Source organism: Tetrao urogallus (genome assembly GCF_951394365.1).
Source record: "Tetrao urogallus genome assembly, chromosome: 2".
Classification (NCBI taxonomy): domain Eukaryota; kingdom Metazoa; phylum Chordata; class Aves; order Galliformes; family Phasianidae; genus Tetrao; species Tetrao urogallus.
Genome location: NC_136814.1, coordinates 2,645,767 through 2,663,756, shown reverse-complemented (window position 1 = coordinate 2,663,756; position 17,990 = coordinate 2,645,767). Strand labels below are relative to the sequence as shown.

Sequence of the window (17,990 nt, the reverse complement as noted above, 5' to 3'; positions counted from 1 at the left end):
TAAGAAAAGCATAGCTGTGTTAGCTGTCTCCCTTTCTGTCTCATAGAGTGTGTCCTTAACAGAGAAGAAAGCACAAAGAAAGTGCATTACAGCTTTCTTATATTCAGTTTGGAATTTTAAATGTAAACTACTGAACCCAACAAACAATTCTTGTTCATCCCAAATTCCTAAGCACGAAAGTGGCTTGCTTGACACTTACTAAAATCTATTAAGAATGGATCCAATTATCAAGCTCCAACATTGGAAATTCTTGAGAGCTTTGATGCCCAGCAATTAATTCAGAATCTTCAGCAAGCCGACATTCCATCTGGGGAAGGTTGTTTTCCTGTGATAAGCAGGACATCTGGAGCCTAGAAGCAGAGTCTCAGCGTTCCACAAGCTGTGGAGATGTACACCGTGCCCTGCTTGGGCTGGTACTACAGGCACCACAACATTATAATTAGTCAGCAGCCAATTTCTGTGAGTCGTCTGTGACCAAATGAGGGTTGTGACCTATTTAGCTTACGACCTTTTGGCTGGATAGCATCTCCCAGTTGAACCCAACAACCACCCCTTGCAAAAACCCCGTATTAACACAGTGCATGCGTAGTATTAGATGTTAATATGGATAGCAATTCTTGGAATTCACAGAAAATGCATGAATATTTGCATACTGAATGTATCTGTGTGTTTTTTAGCTCCTGTGAGTGCATGCAAGGAGAGAGATCCCGTGTGCACTCAGTGCTGCAGTAAGCTGCCATCAGCTTTCATCATGAAGGTGAGTTGACAAACCAATCCTGATTTTTTAATAACAAGGGATTATATTAGAGATAAGATCTGCACATAAACATCTGCATCAAATGCAAAGCCCAGTAGGGTCCAATTTCCTTCAGGTATCTGGATGCTTTTGAAAAACCCCCAACTTCATCAAGCCTTCAGTTCTGAAGGGCCAAGGTAGACATTGGGAAGGTAGATAAAGGATTGATTTATTGTCTGTGGCCACATCCCAGCGCTTATTGCATTTATGATATTAACTCTGATCTTGTGAACTGCTAACTTGGAGCACCATGACAACGTTCTTCTTACGTTTCAAAATATTCAGGTGAACGTCAGTGGGTGCAGTTTAGTCTCATTACTGTGGTTGATCTCAGTCCATTGATGTAGCCTATCCATACCACTCTGCAGAGCCTTCCTGGTTTCTGCAAACTTACTGAGGGTGCACTCGGTCATTCACTGTTAAAGAAAGCTATATAAAAAATGCTTAAAATACTAAAAAAGAGCAACAAAAACGTCACACCAGTAGGATATGTGACCAGGTTTTTGTGACACTGCTGCATCAGGCTGGTTTGATGGCAGTGGCTGCAATTCTCAGTGAGCTCTGAGGCATTCATCAGAGATTTCTGATGACATTTTACTCTCCCTGTGCTTCATCCTTGAAAACAGTTCTTCTCAAATGTCTGTACTGCCAGAAAGTGATGACTTGATGAGGCAGATTGTGCAGCGAGGTGTTTCTCTCTGGTAGAGAAACATGATCAGATTCTTGAGTTGAATATCTCATTTTCTCTACATTCCATCTGAAAATTCACGGATTCATGGTATTTATGTCGACTGAAAATCGAGTCACAAATATACCCAAAAAATTGATTTTTATTTTTTTTCCAATCTTGACACCTCTTCTCAAATTCCTTTGTCAAAATAGAAAGCACTGCTGCATGTTTTTCTCAGCTCACGGGCTCCTTTCACTCGCTCTTTTATGGACAGAAACCACTAAAGCTGCCTGAAGACAGTAATACAGGCCCTACCTCAGCCACTGGCAGCTTCTCACAATAGCAAAGACTTTCTGAATATATTATTCTTCTGGTATAAAACTCCCTATTTCTACTGGTTCAGTGCTCTTCTACATTCCAGCAAAGGGATATGCATCCTACAGGTACAGATATTACAACAGAATCATAGAATCATTCAGGCTGGAAAAGACCTTAAAGATCATCGAGTCCAACCACAACCTAACTATACTACCCTAACTCCAACAACCCTCTGCTAAATCACGCCCCTGAGCACCACATCCAAATGGTTTTTAAACACATCCAGGGATGGTGACTCAACCACCTCCCTGAGGAGCCCATTCCAGTGTTTAACAACACTTTCTGTAAAGAAGTGTTTCCTGATATACAACCTAAACCTCCTCTGGCACAACTTGAGGACATTTCCCTTCATCCTGTCACCTGTGAGAAGAGACCAACCCTGCTCTCACTGTAAGCACCTTTCAGGTATTGGAAGAGAGTAATAAGGTCTCCCCTCAGCCTCCTTTTCTCTAGACTAAACAGCCTCAGCTCCTTCAGTCTCTCCTTGTTGTTGGATGCCAAGGGCAGCTTGGTGACCAAGGATAAGGACAAGGCTGAAGTACCTAATGCCTTCTTTGCCTCAGCCTTCAATAGTAAGACTTGTTACAATGCAGTGATTATCACTGTTGTTGTTATTATTTGAAAATATATATATTGAACACGGAAGAATGGCTCACACTACCAGAAAACTGGATTTCCCTGGGATGGACTTAACAGCACATAATATTTTCTCTTAGATGCCAAAGACTCAAAGGGCCTCTCCCTTACAATTTGGGCCTTTAATACCGTGTTTTCAGTTTTTGCAGAATTCTTCTCAATAGCTTTTATTCTGAGAAAACAACCAAAGAAAAATCCACTTGCTCTGACAGCAACAGAGTTGTGGACTCAGATTCCAGGACTTTTTTTTTGTAAAAGTGGCCTCACCAAGGCAGGTCACCTCCCTCACCTGCTGCCCAGCGCTCTTAGTGACACACCCCAGGATCCCACCAGCCCTCCTGGGCACACTGCTGGCTCATGGACCGCCTGCTGGCCACCGGGACCCGCAGGTCCTTCCATGCAGAGCTCCTCTCCATCAGGTCATCCATCCCCTAACCTGTACTGATACATGTGGTGATTCCTCCCCAGGTGTCAGACTCCACTCCTGCTCTTGTTAAACCTCATCAGTTCCTCCCTGCCCATCTCTGCAGCCTGTCCACGTCTCACTGCACGGCAGCACAGCCTCAAACGCCTCATATTCCTGCTGGACTGAAGTCAGGCCGTTACTCTCGTAAGCCCTATGAGGTGAAACACAATTAGTAAACGCTCTGCAGACTCATTTTAACCCTCAAAACATCAAACTACCTCACGGCTCAGAAGCAGAGGCAGCCACCTTCATCCCTATCTATCTGGAAACGTGGGTGTTTCAGTTACACATTCACACACCGCACCTTCCCGTCTGGTCCAAAAGACACGGACAGAACCGGCCCCGCTCCCTCACGAACTCCAACTCCCGGCAGCCCTCAGTGCGCCCAGCCCCGCCCCCCTTCCCGCCATCCCGCCCCCTTCCCGCCCTTCGGCCGGCGCTGCTGAAACCCCGTGCGTGCGGCCCAGCCGCTCTTTCTGCACGCCGCCATTCTGCGAGCGGGACGCGGCCGAGCTCCGCTCCGTTGCCGCGCGTGGCCCCGGCCCGGCCGCCCCTCACCGCCTCTCTCCCGCGGGTGCCGGCCTCGACATGCAGATCTTCGTGAAGACCCTCACGGGGAAGACCATCACCCTCGAGGTGAGGCCCCGTAGCGCCGTGCCGGCTGAGGGCGGGCGGCGGCCCGGCAAGGCCTCGCTGCGGCAGGGCGGGCGGTGCGGGCCGGGCCGGTTGGAGGCAGGCTGCGTGCTCGGCTTGTTGCGGGCTTTTTTTGTTTGTTTGTTTTTCTCCATCGCTTTGTTTCACCACAGGTCGAGCCCTCTGATACTATAGAAAATGTGAAAGCTAAGATCCAGGATAAGGAAGGTGAGTTGAAGACGCTTCTGGCATCCCGCTCTCACTCAGATCCACGTGTGGTTCGCGTTGCTTATCCCCTCTCGCTGTGTCTCGCTGGTAGGAATTCCTCCTGATCAGCAGCGACTGATTTTCGCTGGGAAGCAGCTGGAAGATGGCCGCACGCTGTCTGACTACAACATCCAGAAAGTGAGTAGGAAGCGCTGAGCTGAGCCACGGGAACGGGCTGTGTCTGTGCTGCTCTCAGTGCTCCACCCACACTGAGCCTCGCTGGCACTCCTGGCTTGATGCAGCCCGTAGCTGCAGGTCAGAAGCAAAACGTTTCCAACAGCTTGCATTGCTTCTGCTCTGTCAGCCCTGGATCTTGGTGCTGTGACTTTAAATTGCTGCACAGTGCTGCCAGGTTAACCTCACTGTGAGGCCAGGTGAGCAGTGGTGCCACTAAGAAGTGGAAGAACAATTCACCATTTTCAGCAACAAGTCAGCTTGGTTGCATCGTGAAACTGTTCTGAAGTTTCAGATAGAAATGAGGAATGTAGACACAACAGATTCAAAATTATTTAGCCCTTTTGGGCTTTGGAGTGCAGCAGCACATGGTTCTGTGGAGCAGGTTCGTTTGCAGACTAAATGGCAAAAAATCCTTTTAGAACTTTCATAGTTAGCTGGAACTTGAAATCCTGCTACTTAAATACTCTTGTAGATGAAAGAAAAAACCTGCTTAAATACTATTGTGCTTGAGAAAGCGTTTTGTGTATTTCATAAACAGGAATCAACTCTTCACCTTGTGCTGAGACTGCGTGGTGGTGCTAAGAAAAGAAAGAAGAAGTCTTACACCACCCCCAAGAAGAACAAGCACAAGAGGAAGAAGGTTAAACTTGCTGTGCTCAAGTACTACAAGGTATGTAGAGCTACCTCTTGAGGAGGGTTGGCAAAGCATAGGCCTCACTGCAAGAGGGACTGGTTATAGCATGTGAAGCCTGTAACTAGCCTGTGTGTCACCAGGTGTATTTGAAATCCTATTTGCAACTATCCCATCTGATACACTGACTGCTACAGTCAGGCACTGTTGAACTTTGCTTTGACAATTCTGACGGAGGAACATTTACAGAAAATACTTTGTAGAAGAAAAGTACTTGAAAATAACTAGTGCTGAATGTGGCAAGTACAGGTGAGGTGTGGCCTCTTTGTCCTTGGCAGGTGGATGAGAACGGCAAGATCAGTCGTCTGCGCCGAGAGTGCCCTTCTGAGGAGTGCGGGGCAGGAGTCTTCATGGCCAGCCACTTCGACAGACACTACTGTGGCAAGTGCTGTCTGACGTACTGCTTCAATAAACCTGAAGACAAGTAAATGTACTAGACAATAAAAATCTCAAATTCTAGACTGTGTGAGGATTTATTTCTGCATGGTGTTTCCTCTCTGCTAAGCTAGAAGGGTTTTAAATTCTGGATGTCGCTACCACCTCCAGTGAAGTCATTTCAGTCTGGAGCTGAAGCACCAACTTGATGAGTGCCTTTGAGTAAGATGTTTTTTGTAGCTCTAGAATGCAGCAATATCGTAATGCTAGATTATCTTCCAGAAAAATTTTCCTCTCTAAGTCATTGAGTAATCCTGTGACTGGAGAAGACATAATACAAACCATTTTTATAGGCTACTTATTAACCAAAGGTGGTGGTTTGTCAGGTAAAACTTGTTGCATTTTTTAACTCATATTTAAGATTGAGCTATAGTATCTGCTGCATGGAATATATCTGTGTGAAAACACCAGCTCTTAAAAGAGCAGAGTGCTGTTTCTTTTTATTTACATTTTACTCTATGCCTTCTCAAGGTAAGTCTCCCAAAAAAATGAGATGAAATCCTGCAGACTTCAGTGGCCAAAGTCCTGTCCATCTCTACTTGTGTGGCTCATCTATATACTACTTAAGATTCAGTATATGAAATACACATTTTGGAAACACTCCTACCAAAATATTCTTTCCTCATTTCTGGTCAGCTCTGACAGTAATTTTTTACCTGTTTTTCACAGCATCTGCAAAATGTGAGTAAATTAGTCCTGGAATTGGTTTTGTAGGGGCAGAGTGAGTTTGCATTTTATAAAGAAAGATGGGGTAGTGGTGACAGATGAGAAAAAACTTCTAAGTAAGTGGCCTGTTAAATAGGAACTGAGAAGACAGATGGTACTACTGCAGGTCTGACCAGGAAAATCGTGACTTCAATTTTTTTTTTATGTCCTATTTCTGTGCTAGGCAGAGGGCAGACCTCACAAAGCTGACAACATTCTGAAAAATGGTACAGAACCAGTGTGGGGGAAGAAGGCTGCTCAGAAACCTAGAGACAAGCATCAGAAATAGCTGTACCTTGTTTCACAAACATGAAGTGCTCGTCACTAGTGTAATCTTGTGTTCCAAGGACATAAACTGACTGGTGGATGAGGTTTGAGAGTGGAACAATACAGAAGCAGCAGGTACAGGGACACAGTTTTTTCCATAACTAAGTTCATTTAATGTTAAAGAGTTCAAGGCAGGAACAGGACACGACCTTTAGCGTTAGGTATCCAACCCTGTTTTAAAACCCTGGATTCCAGGAAGTTGTCTGTTGAATTTCTTTTTCTTCATAACAGATGATTTCATCTCCAATATTGAATTCCATATGCTTGTCCAAACTTAATCCACAATCCATACCTGTTTTTATTACCTGGACATCATCTTTATGATGCTTCAGTGATGATAAAGATCCTAAAGAGAAAAGGAGAGGCAGAGTCCACTAACAGCATCAGAGCATGGAGATGCTTGGTGTTCCCTGTCTTACCTTGTTAAGATTTTAGATGTAGCTAGAAAATGAAAGCAAGAAATCCTAGGGATGATGAGCACGTGCAGCTAATGGAAGTCAGGCATCAGAGCTTTTTAGTGGGTGAATCTGGGCTGCTGCTGATTTTCTATCAGGCATGCTGGCTTGGAACAGGTATGACAACCACCACTTTCCTGTACTTGGAATAATTCCATTCTGAACAGCACATCTGACAACTACAACTAGATGCACACCTTTTACACTGATTTTACAGGAACCAGTACTTGTGGACAGGGCCATCCTGCTTACCTTTCCAAATAACATTCCCTTTACGGATCAACTTAAATTTCATCTTCTTGTCCAGCTGCCCTTTCTGTACTCTGCACCCAGCTACTGGAACTTTGGTTTTTCCTACTGTTACAGAGAAGATGTCAAGAACAGAAGCTTCCCCTTAAAAAAAAAAAAAAAAATTAAGTAAAACCAAGTTACCCTATTCCACTTACCAAAGCTCTTTACCAAAACAGGAAAACAGCTATAGAGAAGTATTAAATATCTGATAACAGCAGGAACATTTTATTGGAGAATAGATGTGAGGCTGCAAAAATGTAATTGAACAGTCAGTGAAAACTCACCTATTGTGTTTTCCACCACAGATGGGGGTAGTCTGCTACTCAGCTCATCTTTCAAATCCTCAATAAGTTTGTAGATTATGTTGTGAAGTTTAATTTTTACTCCCTTTTTAGCAGCCATCTTTTTAATAGTTTCATTTGCTTTCACGCTGAATCCATAAACAACACCTGTCAAACATAACAATCAGCAACTGATCACCAAGAATGACTTTTTAAAGTGAGTGAAAGCATTTGCCACCTCCTGAATGTCAGACTTCAGTTTCTGCTAACTGTAAATTTATCTTTAAACATACACTCACCATTAAATGTTTCAGCAAGGCTTAGATCAGTTTCACTGATATCTCCCATTCCAAAATGAATGACATCCAATTTACACTCATCATCTGCATCATAGCTGTCCAGAACATTCAGAATAGCTTCCACAGATCCATCCACATCACCTGTGTGTGTAAACAGCAGTGCTGCTGACCTCATATAAACAATGTGGTACTGGAGAATTAAGGCAACTCTACATTGTGCAAAATAACCCACATCTACTTAGTACTCTCTTCATGTTTCTTGCAATACTTTAAAGCACATCTGAGAAGTCTCTTCATTACAAAAGTGGAATAAATATAATAGGGCCAGAAGCTCCACACCTACTGTTCAGGTCAAGTTTGTGCAGTTTCTCAGCTGTTACTTTTAATGCACACACAGTACTGTACAGGTGGTCAAACCGACTAATACGTAGCTGTTCTTTTCCTCTGGTCTGCTAACGCAGTACTGCTGCTCAAACAGCCTGCTTACACACACATGCATGTGCACCCACAGCACTTCCACTGACCTGCTTTCCTTACTGATGGATGTTCAATACTCTGTTCAGTTTTAAACTGATCAAACTTCTGGTAACTGAAGTTTTGCTAATGCTTCAGAACTATGCTGCAGACTGAGCATCTGAGAAGCACAGAACCAATGCAGTAGTAAACAGAACAGGAGAGCACCTTTAATGATTATGGACAGCACATTTTCGTCTGTTTCTGCTCTCTCTTTCGGTTTTAAGGGCATGAGATGCTTGCTGGCCTTGTACAGGGCTGCCTTTCTCTGTCTCCAGGTCAAATGGGCTAAATTCTGTAGCTTCTTCTCATATTCCATTCTGTGTTCCTTTTGCTTTGCTTCAATAACTTCTCCGTCCTTTTTCATCTTCTCTTGTTGTTCAACATATGTTCTCCAGGCCACAACTTCATGTGCCCTTTGCTGGGCACGAAAAAAATAAAAACATCACCTTTCAAATCACGGCACTGAAAATCTCCCCCTTAACCCCATTTTATCCTTTTGTTTCTTCTGTCAAACCAGCTCATAAAATTACAACACAGATACTGTTCAGCACTGGATTGTTCTCCAGGTAAAGCCACATCATGGTCACATAAAAGAGAAAACAGCCTTTCTGAAAGCAGAGACACTAAACATATCCCAGGTTAACTCTGAAATAGCCCGACTCAGGCCTTAATGCCCATCTTTCACCAGTTTATGCTGGGTGTTTAGAAGACGGATATATTTTCTGAATATGTATATTCTACATACAAACACAGAAAACCCTTATGTCCTTCCTTCTCATCTTTCTGCAGTATGACTTTCCCATTACACAGTTCTTTCTGTACCTCAGATTCCACTTCAAGGATTTCATCTCCTGCTGAAGGAACTTCCTTCCAGCCCATGATTTCCACTGGGATGCTGGGAGAGGCTGCATCCACAGCTTTGCCATTCTCATCGAACATGAAACGCACTTTTGCCCAGCTCTTCCCTGCAACCAGAACACAGCCTTTCCTCAGAGTTCCTCTTTGGATGATGGCTGTGGTAACTGGACTAGCGGAAAGCAGAGGGGAAAAAAAAGAACAGACCAAATTCAAGTAACTCTCCATTAACTAAAGTAGCCAGGGTTATCACAGGTAAGTCAGCATAAAGAAATGTTTTGGTGATCGACCACAGGCAGAACATTGCTGTGACACCTTCTATGAGCAAGCTAAGAAAAATTTAAAGTGACTTGTAATGATAACCAAACCCGGGCTGCACTCCTCATTTCTGCAGATTAACACAAGATTTGACATCTTCAATCTTTCAGTAACTTTGCATGAAGTGAATCCCTGCTCCTCCTCACTCAAAAACAAAACCAACAAAAACCACCAAACAAAAGCCAACCCAACTTCTCAGCCTTCAGTTTATTTTTAAAGAGGGGAGAACACACCTTCTTAAAAGAGAACATGCAAAAGGACTACAGCAGTTCGAAGAGCAACATGTCAGACCTTTTTTTGCAAATTGTGCCATATTCGTGACATTATAACTATGAACACTGACAGCTCTACTTCTCAGTGATGCTGAAATGCTAAAACAGATGCATGTTTTGAAAATATTTCCTGAACTTACAGGATTTCATTTTAGTAATACAACGATTTGTGCTCAAGCACTTTATGAATGCCTTTTCTGTACACGATGCTGTAGAATTATGATTTCATTAGCTACAGTTTTATGCGTTTTGTTTTAAGCACAACTTTAAACCTAAAAATTGAGGTAAAGACCACCTACACAGTATTGATGCACTGTTACAAACTTCTTCATTGAAGTTGTAAAGAACACAGATAACTTACCCTTTCCCTTTGTCTTTGCGAGACTCAACGATGGTCCCCTCTACCAGACCTGTGTAATCTGCCTTCAGTTCTAACATCTCAGCCAAAGCAACGGTTGCTTCTGCCAAAACTGTCAGGTTGTCACCCTGTATGGGACAAAACAAAACAGAAGTAAGGTAATGCACAAATTAAAAGGATCCAAAGTCGAAATCAGCACTACGATCTGCCATTCAGTTCAGAACTTGTGACAACACAGTACCAACAGCACAGATGGCAGCAAAGTAAACAATGTGACAGGCTGCTCGGGCTGCTGCTCCATTCTGCAAGGCACATTAGTAAGCACAGTTTGCCCAAGGAAAAATGAATCAACGGTGATCGCTGAAGATCTGAGGTTCAAAATGATGCTGAGAAGAGGCAACAGCTCATGGTAACGTGTCTGATACCAGAAAGACAAGCATTCATCTTCCAACTGTCAAACAAGTGTATGGATGCAGGTGTTAGACATCCATCAGTGGTTGTTTGACCAAAACTTTACCTTGAGTGCAGAAATATTTACAGCCTGAACGTCACCTCCAAACTCCTCACAGACCACATCGTAAGCCAGCAATTCCTTCTTCACTCTTTCAGGATCAGCTTCAGGTTTGTCACACTTGTTAATGGCGAGGATGAGGGGAACTAAAATGAGAGAACAAACCCATCATTAAGCTAACAAAAACTCACTGCTACCAGCACAGTTACAATAAGAAGTTAGAACAGGTTGTGACTACTCAGAACAAATCAGCTCACTTGGTATCTACTCCCTAGGCAACTTTAGGAAACCAAAGGCAACTGAGCTATCTTAAGCAGGGGCTTGGAGGAACCACAGTAGTAAAGAGAGGGAAAAAAAGAAAAAAAACAAAGCTACCTACAAACTACACATGTTTTTCTGGCAAATCTGCAAATCCTGAAACAAATATTTCAATATCTTTCGGTGTTAGTGTAACATTCAGCATATTTTTAGACACCTTCCCCATGGAGAAGGCAGCAGGACAAGGGCAGTTTCTTCACAAGCATTATGGCTCTAAATTCAAGCAGTTTCCTTTGAGAGGTGAATAAAGGTGTGCAAGTGCTCGGTACTGAGCTGCACAGCAAGATTACACCCTATATATTAACTCCGTGGCTTGCCACTCATTTACAAATGTAACATTAACAAGTTGAACACAGTACCTCCTGCATTTTTAGCATGTTCAATGGATTCTATAGTTTGCTGCATCACTCCATCCTCTGCTGCTACAACCAGGATGATGATGTCAGTCACATATGCACCTCTCGCTCGCATGGCTGAGAAAGCTGCATGCCCAGGAGTATCAAGGAAAGTGATCTTTTCCCCAGAAGGCAGATGCACTGTGAATAAATGATATATTTTATAATCAGCATTTCACATAGCTTTATTTGACCTTTCGTAAATTAAGCACTACTCATTTGAGGACTTACAGGGGGAAAAATAAAAGACATTTTAGGCAGACAGGTGACTGTTGTCATGGAGGTCAAGAGTGCTTTTTCTTCTTAGAGGAGAAAAAAAGACATCTTGGAATCTTTCATAATCCAAAACAATCTAATTTCAACTGCATACATAATTCACTTCAAAGTTTCATCCACACAGTTACATGGATTTGTCTAGTTGAGAGAAAAGCAGACCAATGTGTAATCTGGTTGTTCTCTACAATTTCCTGAGCAAACAGAGAGGGAAGAAAGGTCTCTTGTCACTGCTAACCAACAACAGGAAGCACAGGAACGGCACAAAGCTGTGCCAGAGTCCAGACTGGGTGTTAGGATAAACGTCCTCATTGTGAGGGTGGTCAAGCCCTGGGTAAGCTCCTGAGACAAAAGGCTGATGACCCAGGTGTCTCAGTGCTCAAGAGGCACCTGGATGATGACCTCAGTAACATGCTTTGACTTCTGGCTAGCCCAGAAGTAGCCAGCAGTTGGATCTCTTGAGGTCTCTTCCAACTGAACTATTCTATTCCAGTTACAAGTTATGCTTTCCTTTTTCATTGCTTGCATATAAACTGGATATGCTGCAACATTTCCTCAGTGACCTGTCAGCGAGTCAGCCCGCTACGTAAGATAAGTCATCGTACACACACACACACACACACACACACACACACACACACACAAGTACACTTGGATCATACCAAGAAAAGCACCAATGTGTTGCGTGATGCCTCCTGCTTCCATGGCTGCCACCTGAGTTTTCCGCAGGCTGTCAAGTAAAGTTGTTTTCCCATGATCAACGTGGCCCATTATGGTAACAACTGGGGGCCGCGGAGTTAAGAGTGCCGGGTCTGCAGGAGGTCTGCAAGCAAGACAAAAGATGTTTCATAAACATCAAGACAGTTCACCACGCCACCCCGTGCCCCCTGTGCCTAACCCAGTGCCATGTGCCAGCACTGCAGAGGTAAGCCTAGCTTCTCCCCACCGTAACCACAAACCCAAGCTACATCAGAGTTTGCCCTCCTAGCATTCCATCTTCCTGCTGCATCAATTAGTGCAGCAATTCAGTACCCTGAAGAAGAGTTGGCTTTACTTCAGAGGACCACTTAGAAAAACACCTAAAACTAATCAATCTGAGCATCAGTGTCACAGGTAATACCTGTGGCACTATCTATAGTGCATACTTCCTGACTATGACCACATCAGGTACCATCTACACACTGCTGGAAGAAAACACAGTACACAAACAACCCTTGGAGAAGCAAACAGGCTGAAAAGAACAAGGAGGAATGGTTCACAGTTCACCGTTTCACTGCATCTTTGTTTTCTCTTTCTTTTTCCTCTCTCAGTTTTGCTGACTTATACTTCATTCCTGATTTTTTAACAATCAGCTTGATAGAGTCTTCATATAAAATGGAATCTGGTTCTAGGGAATTGACGTCAATATCTGAGTACAGCAGGGCTTCATAAATATGATCTGAAACAAAGAGAAAGACATTTAATAATCCCATAAAAAAGCATGTGGGACTGAAACACACAAAGATCATTTGTCTGTGAGCAGCTCAGATTGTACGAACAAGTTTCACTCACAAAGCATTCTTGCTTTAGGCAGATTCATCAGGGAATAACTTCTATCTAAAAACTCTATGGAAAGTGACCACCTCATGTGATATAAGGAAGAAGGAAATCTGATAAACGTGCTCATATGCCACTCTCTCTGGTAGTGGATATACAGAGCATACTGCAATAATCAAGAACTGTTACACGTGGACTTCAGCATCATTACAAATCTCTCTGAAACGCACAGAGAGATGCGACAGACTCTTGGTTCTCTCTTTGTTTCTGAGAGGGAAGTTTGCAGAAAGGTATTGAACTGGATAAAATAGATTAGGAATTGCTATTACGAAGGTGTGTAATTATTTCAAATGTCAACGGTCAAAGCACGTTAATAACTCCTTAGAACATCCTTGAAAAATGATTAAACTGAGCCACAGCCAGGAATGGTTCATGGGGTTAAAAGAAACAAGCCTATTTCTGCAATCCAGCTTTAGGGAACTACCTAAAGAGGAAAGTGCCGTGGGCAAGTTCTTAAGCCACCACAAATGACTGTTTTAATGGAACACAGATTGCTCCTAAATCAAACTTCCTGCTCCCAGGCAGGGATCTAAGGGCTGGACCGCAGGCAGATGCTCTTCTGCTCCTTCTCTCCTTAGCCCTGAACTCTGAACTCACAGGGATCCATCTTCAACAAAGCAGGACACAATGTTTCTCTTCCCACAATATAACTCAGCCCTCTGGGAGCACAACCAGAGAGCAGCCTACCCAGACTGAAGCCCATCTGCTGGAGAGCAGAGTTCCGGCTTCTTTACACTGAAATGTCCTCCCTGACAGTTTGGATGGCCTGGCATTTTTAACTCTTCAGCCTGACATCATGCCTACCAACACCTTCCTCCTCTCTGGTTAAATAAATTTGATGAAACAAGTGATTTGGTACAGGCCTACGTTGGAAAGGGACAAACTGGTAACCACTGACACCATCTCAGAATATCTTTGACTTCACCATTCATGAAGGTGGTACGAGTGATGGACACACCACAGTGAAACGCATCCTGAACAACAGAGAGGCTCTCACCTATGTCTTTACCCATTGCTCTTGCAAGTTCCTCAACAGTCATCTGCCGCCTTATCTCCACTTCCCCTTTGGTCATCGGTAATTTCCTTCTGTCCTTTTTCTTCTCCTACATGGAATTAGACATGTACATAGGAACACACAGCTGGCATAAACTAAGTAATAAAAACAACATTAAAAAGACAGTGGTCTCAAGCTGCACGCTGCAAACAGTCCTTCTATCTACAACACTAAGATAAATGAAAGACTTAAACATCCTACTGAACAGTTCACATGTGTATCCACACTGCCTTCAGTCGTTTCTAATTTTCAATCGTCCAAAACAAGGAAAACAAATCATTTTCTCCTGCCTTTGAAAGATTCATGATGCTGCTGATAAAAGTACTTCATGTCAATATTTGAGAATGAGTCACGATACAGCCTTAAATAAGTACATTTTGTAAAAATAAAAATAAAAATTAGAATAGCTCCTGTATAATCATTAATAAAGCATCCTTGTTTTTTGTTATTAAATGCCCAGATTGATTTCTTGCACTTTGAAATTCCACATCAAACCAGAGATTACTGGGTTTTGTGAATTACCTCCTTAGTAGCTAGATATCTGCATGGTGACGAGGCAACTCTGACCAACTTGTCTCCCTGCCAGCACTGTGGATATGGATGAACGGAACGCGTGGGACACACAGATGACTGCACAGGCTTCCATTGTGCTCTGCAAACTCCCCTGCAGGGAAGAGTGTGCAACTGTCTGCAAGCACCACGGAAATGGATCAGATTTTCAAACTTCAGTATCAGCCTTCGATTCATTTCCTCACTGAAAATGCAAGAGGACACAATGAAAGCTGCTCTCTGCCAGGATAACGCTCATAGGAACAAAACACACAAACATCACAATCATACAAGCATAGAATTGATCGGTTTGGAAAAGACCTTCAAGATCAAGTCCAACCGTAGGAACATTTGGGTTTGTGTTGAGGGACATGGTTCAAAGAGAACTACTGGTGATAGGTGGATGGTTGGACTGGATGGTCTTGTAGGTCTTTTCCAACCTTGGTGAGTCTGAGATTCTGTGTGACCGCAAATGCTTCAAGGCAGGCTTTCTGATACTGACAAAGTTGAACTACTTTGTAACACTGTTCATTTTTGGCTTTACCTTCCAGCTCTCTCACTATCCTGTTTCAAACTTGGATTTATTAATATCACCACAACTTAGAAGCCTTCCATCCATCCCTACTGAACTTTAATATAAACTACTAAAATCACGACCCCAGGTGACACGACCTAAAAACAAAGGACATTCATGCTGCATTAACAGTTTCCTTCCTGCAACCTAACTCCCCCCATCAGTAAAAGCAATCTGCAAAGTGCCACCTCCAAGAGCCACACCACTGCTGCAGGACTGCAGCCCCATCGTGGTATTAGTGTTGTCATATGCACACAGTGACATCTTGCAAGGCTAAGCCTGTAACTTTCCAAGATTACAGAATCATAGAATGTCTTGGGTTAGAAGGGATCATTGAGTTCCAACCCCTGCCATGGGCTGGCTGCCCCCCACCAGCTCAGGCTGCCCAGGGCCCATCCCACCTGGCCTTGGGCACCTCCAGGCATGGGGCAGCACAGCTCTGGGCAGCACTGCCAGGGCCTCCGCCCCTTCTGAGTAAAATTTCCTCCTAACGTTTAACCCCATCCAATCAATTCTTCCTCTGCCAAACGGCCCACCCCCTGAACCACTCCTCCCCAGCTCAGAGACAAGGACGCGGTGCGGGCCCAATGCAGAGGCCTGGCACAAGGACTGGCAGCTGACACCCAGATGCCTCTGTCAGACACCGCACGTCGTTTTATCCATCCGTTTCGCTAACCATCCCGTGTAACTCTCCTATTTAACCGCTCTTCCCACTCAATCTGCTATCCGGGCACCCACCTGCCCCGCAGCTCCCCTCAGTACCTCGGCTATCTCCCCTCACAGCGGCTCCGCACCATCCCCCAGGCAGCCCCCGGCGAGCTCACGGCTCTCAGTCGTCTCACAACGCCTGCGGTTCCGTCAAGAACTCAGGAACCGTCTCACCCCGCGGGCGGGAGCCGTGAGAACACCGAGCTGCCCCAAGCAGCACCACCGAGCGCCAGCCCCGCCGCCTCTGAGGAACGCGGCGGCCTCCCACTACCGCCCCGCGCCTGACGCCAGCCGAGCCGCTCTGCGCATGCGCCGAGTGACAGGACTCGCCGCGCAGGCGCAGCGTCCACCCGGTTCTCGGCCAATCACAGCGTGGGGCGGGGCTTCGTCTCACGGCGGCGGCGCCACGTCGCGCCTCAGTGCTTCTGCGCGCCCGGCGGGCGAGAGAGTGGGGGTGGTGTGAGGGGCGGCGATGGCGGCGGCGCCGGGGCTGCGGGAGGCGCTGGAGCAGAGACTGCGGGACTTGGGCATCGCCGCCACCACCGCGGAACACCCGGAGGTGGGGCCCCGCGTCGAGGCTCTGGCAGTGCTGCCCAATCCGTGGCCGCGGATGGGCTGTGGGCTGCGTGAGGCGGGGGACGGGCAGCCCTCGGCACGGGCGGGGTTTTGGGGTCCCTTCCAACCCACCCCGCTGCACGTACAGAGTGACTGAGAGAGGCGGCGGGAGCAGCACGTCATTTTATTCGTGTTCTTTTAGAATTCCTTCATTAAAGGGTACGGTTTTGAGGCTGAGCATCGCACTGGGTATTTTCTAAGTGTTTAACTACGGACAGCTGCCAGCACGCAACGGGAGTCCCGCGGGGCACAGCCTCATGCTCCGCTTACTGTGTTTTCCAGGTGCTCACTGTTGAGGCAATGATGGCCCACGTCCGACACATGAAAGGAGGGCACAGTAAAAACCTTTTCCTTAAAGACAAAAAGAAGAAAGGGTTCTGGCTGGTGACCGTCCTGCACGACAGGCAGGTGGATTTAAACCACCTGGCAAAAAAACTTGGCCTGGGAAGCGGAAACCTCAGATTCGCCGATGAGAAAGCCATGCTGGAGAAGCTACAGGTGGGCCAAGGCTGTGCCACACCGCTGGCTCTGTTCTGCGACCACGGAGATGTGAAGCTTGTGCTGGACGCCGGCTTGCTGGAGGGCGGCCACGAAAAGGTGTATTTTCATCCAATGACAAACTGTGCCACCATGGGCTTAAGCCCCGAGGACTTCCTGAAGTTTGTGAAATCGACGGGTCACGATCCAATCGTTGTACATTTTGATGAAGATGTTAAATAGGCTTGCGTGGCTCGGCATTGATTTTATAGTGTAAAACCGGTGGGAGTCTCGTGATAAATACAGCTTGGAAAAACAGACCTGCTCTTTTGTACATTGTAACACTCAGTGGAAAAAATACTACGCTCAGGTTATTGAAAATTCAGCAGAATATTCTTAAGCTGTTTGCAATCTGCCAGCATCCAGCAGGATGAAAAGGCATTATATAAATAATAAAATGCATGAAGTAGAACTGTGTGTGGTACTGGGCTTGAAGGTCTAAACATAATTTAGTAATAACAAGTTAACTTAAAAGGTCTAAACTATCAACACGCAGTACAGAAGTGTCTGGATTTTTTTTTTTCCTCACCTGTACCCATTTCTCTCCTGCTCTGTTGCTTTTCTTTCTTAATTTTCATCTAGAAAATAGAAAATTAGTTGCACTACAGAAATTGTACTTGATTGTCTACGTTTTTAGCTGCATTTTCATTTCACAGTCTCCTCCCTTTGGGAACTAATCATTAAGCCTTCTGTGTTAAGCCCATTAGGACAGTGTGCCTCCACAAAAGTGGCAGAACATGAAGGAGAACTGAGAGCACACAGGAGCAGTGCAAATAGCCAGGACTAGAGCTTTAAGGAATAACACAGCTTCCTGCAGGGGTGTGGCATCTCCTGCTGATTCCTGGAAGGAAAGAAGATACCACCTGGCACAGGATTAGCTTCTGTGCACAATTTCTTCTGGCTCATCAACCTGTGGAGGGTGAGCATGTTCCCTATTCCACTGTACCCTTGTAACCAGTGCCATGTAAGTGGAAAGAAGGGTGTGACAGTGGACAGACTTGAGTTTCTCCCTTTAGGAGACGGGGAACCGAACA

At 45.0% G+C, this 17,990-nt stretch overlaps 2 protein-coding genes across 2 annotated transcripts; one reads left to right on the top strand and one right to left on the bottom strand.

Annotated features, from left to right (window-relative positions):
* Window positions 1-6,357: 6,357 nt before the first annotated feature.
* Window positions 6,358-14,720, bottom strand: MTIF2 (mitochondrial translational initiation factor 2; the record flags this gene model as incomplete). The annotated part of the gene is made up of 13 exons (XM_079532495.1): window positions 6,358-6,527; window positions 6,889-7,029; window positions 7,212-7,376; window positions 7,508-7,648; window positions 8,189-8,441; window positions 8,846-9,050; window positions 9,830-9,954; window positions 10,344-10,483; window positions 11,015-11,191; window positions 11,986-12,146; window positions 12,590-12,761; window positions 13,917-14,022; window positions 14,496-14,720. The coding sequence occupies 13 exons, from the start codon at window positions 14,718-14,720 to the stop codon at window positions 6,358-6,360; spliced, it is 2,181 nt and encodes a 726-aa protein (XP_079388621.1).
* A 1,556-nt stretch (window positions 14,721-16,276) lies between these two features.
* On the top strand, window positions 16,277-17,139 carry LOC306959076 (prolyl-tRNA synthetase associated domain-containing protein 1-like; the record flags this gene model as incomplete). The annotated part of the gene is made up of 2 exons (XM_079550764.1): window positions 16,277-16,363; window positions 16,702-17,139. 2 exons carry the CDS (start codon window positions 16,277-16,279, stop codon window positions 17,137-17,139), a joined length of 525 nt encoding a protein of 174 aa, XP_079406890.1.
* Window positions 17,140-17,990: the final 851 nt, after the last annotated feature.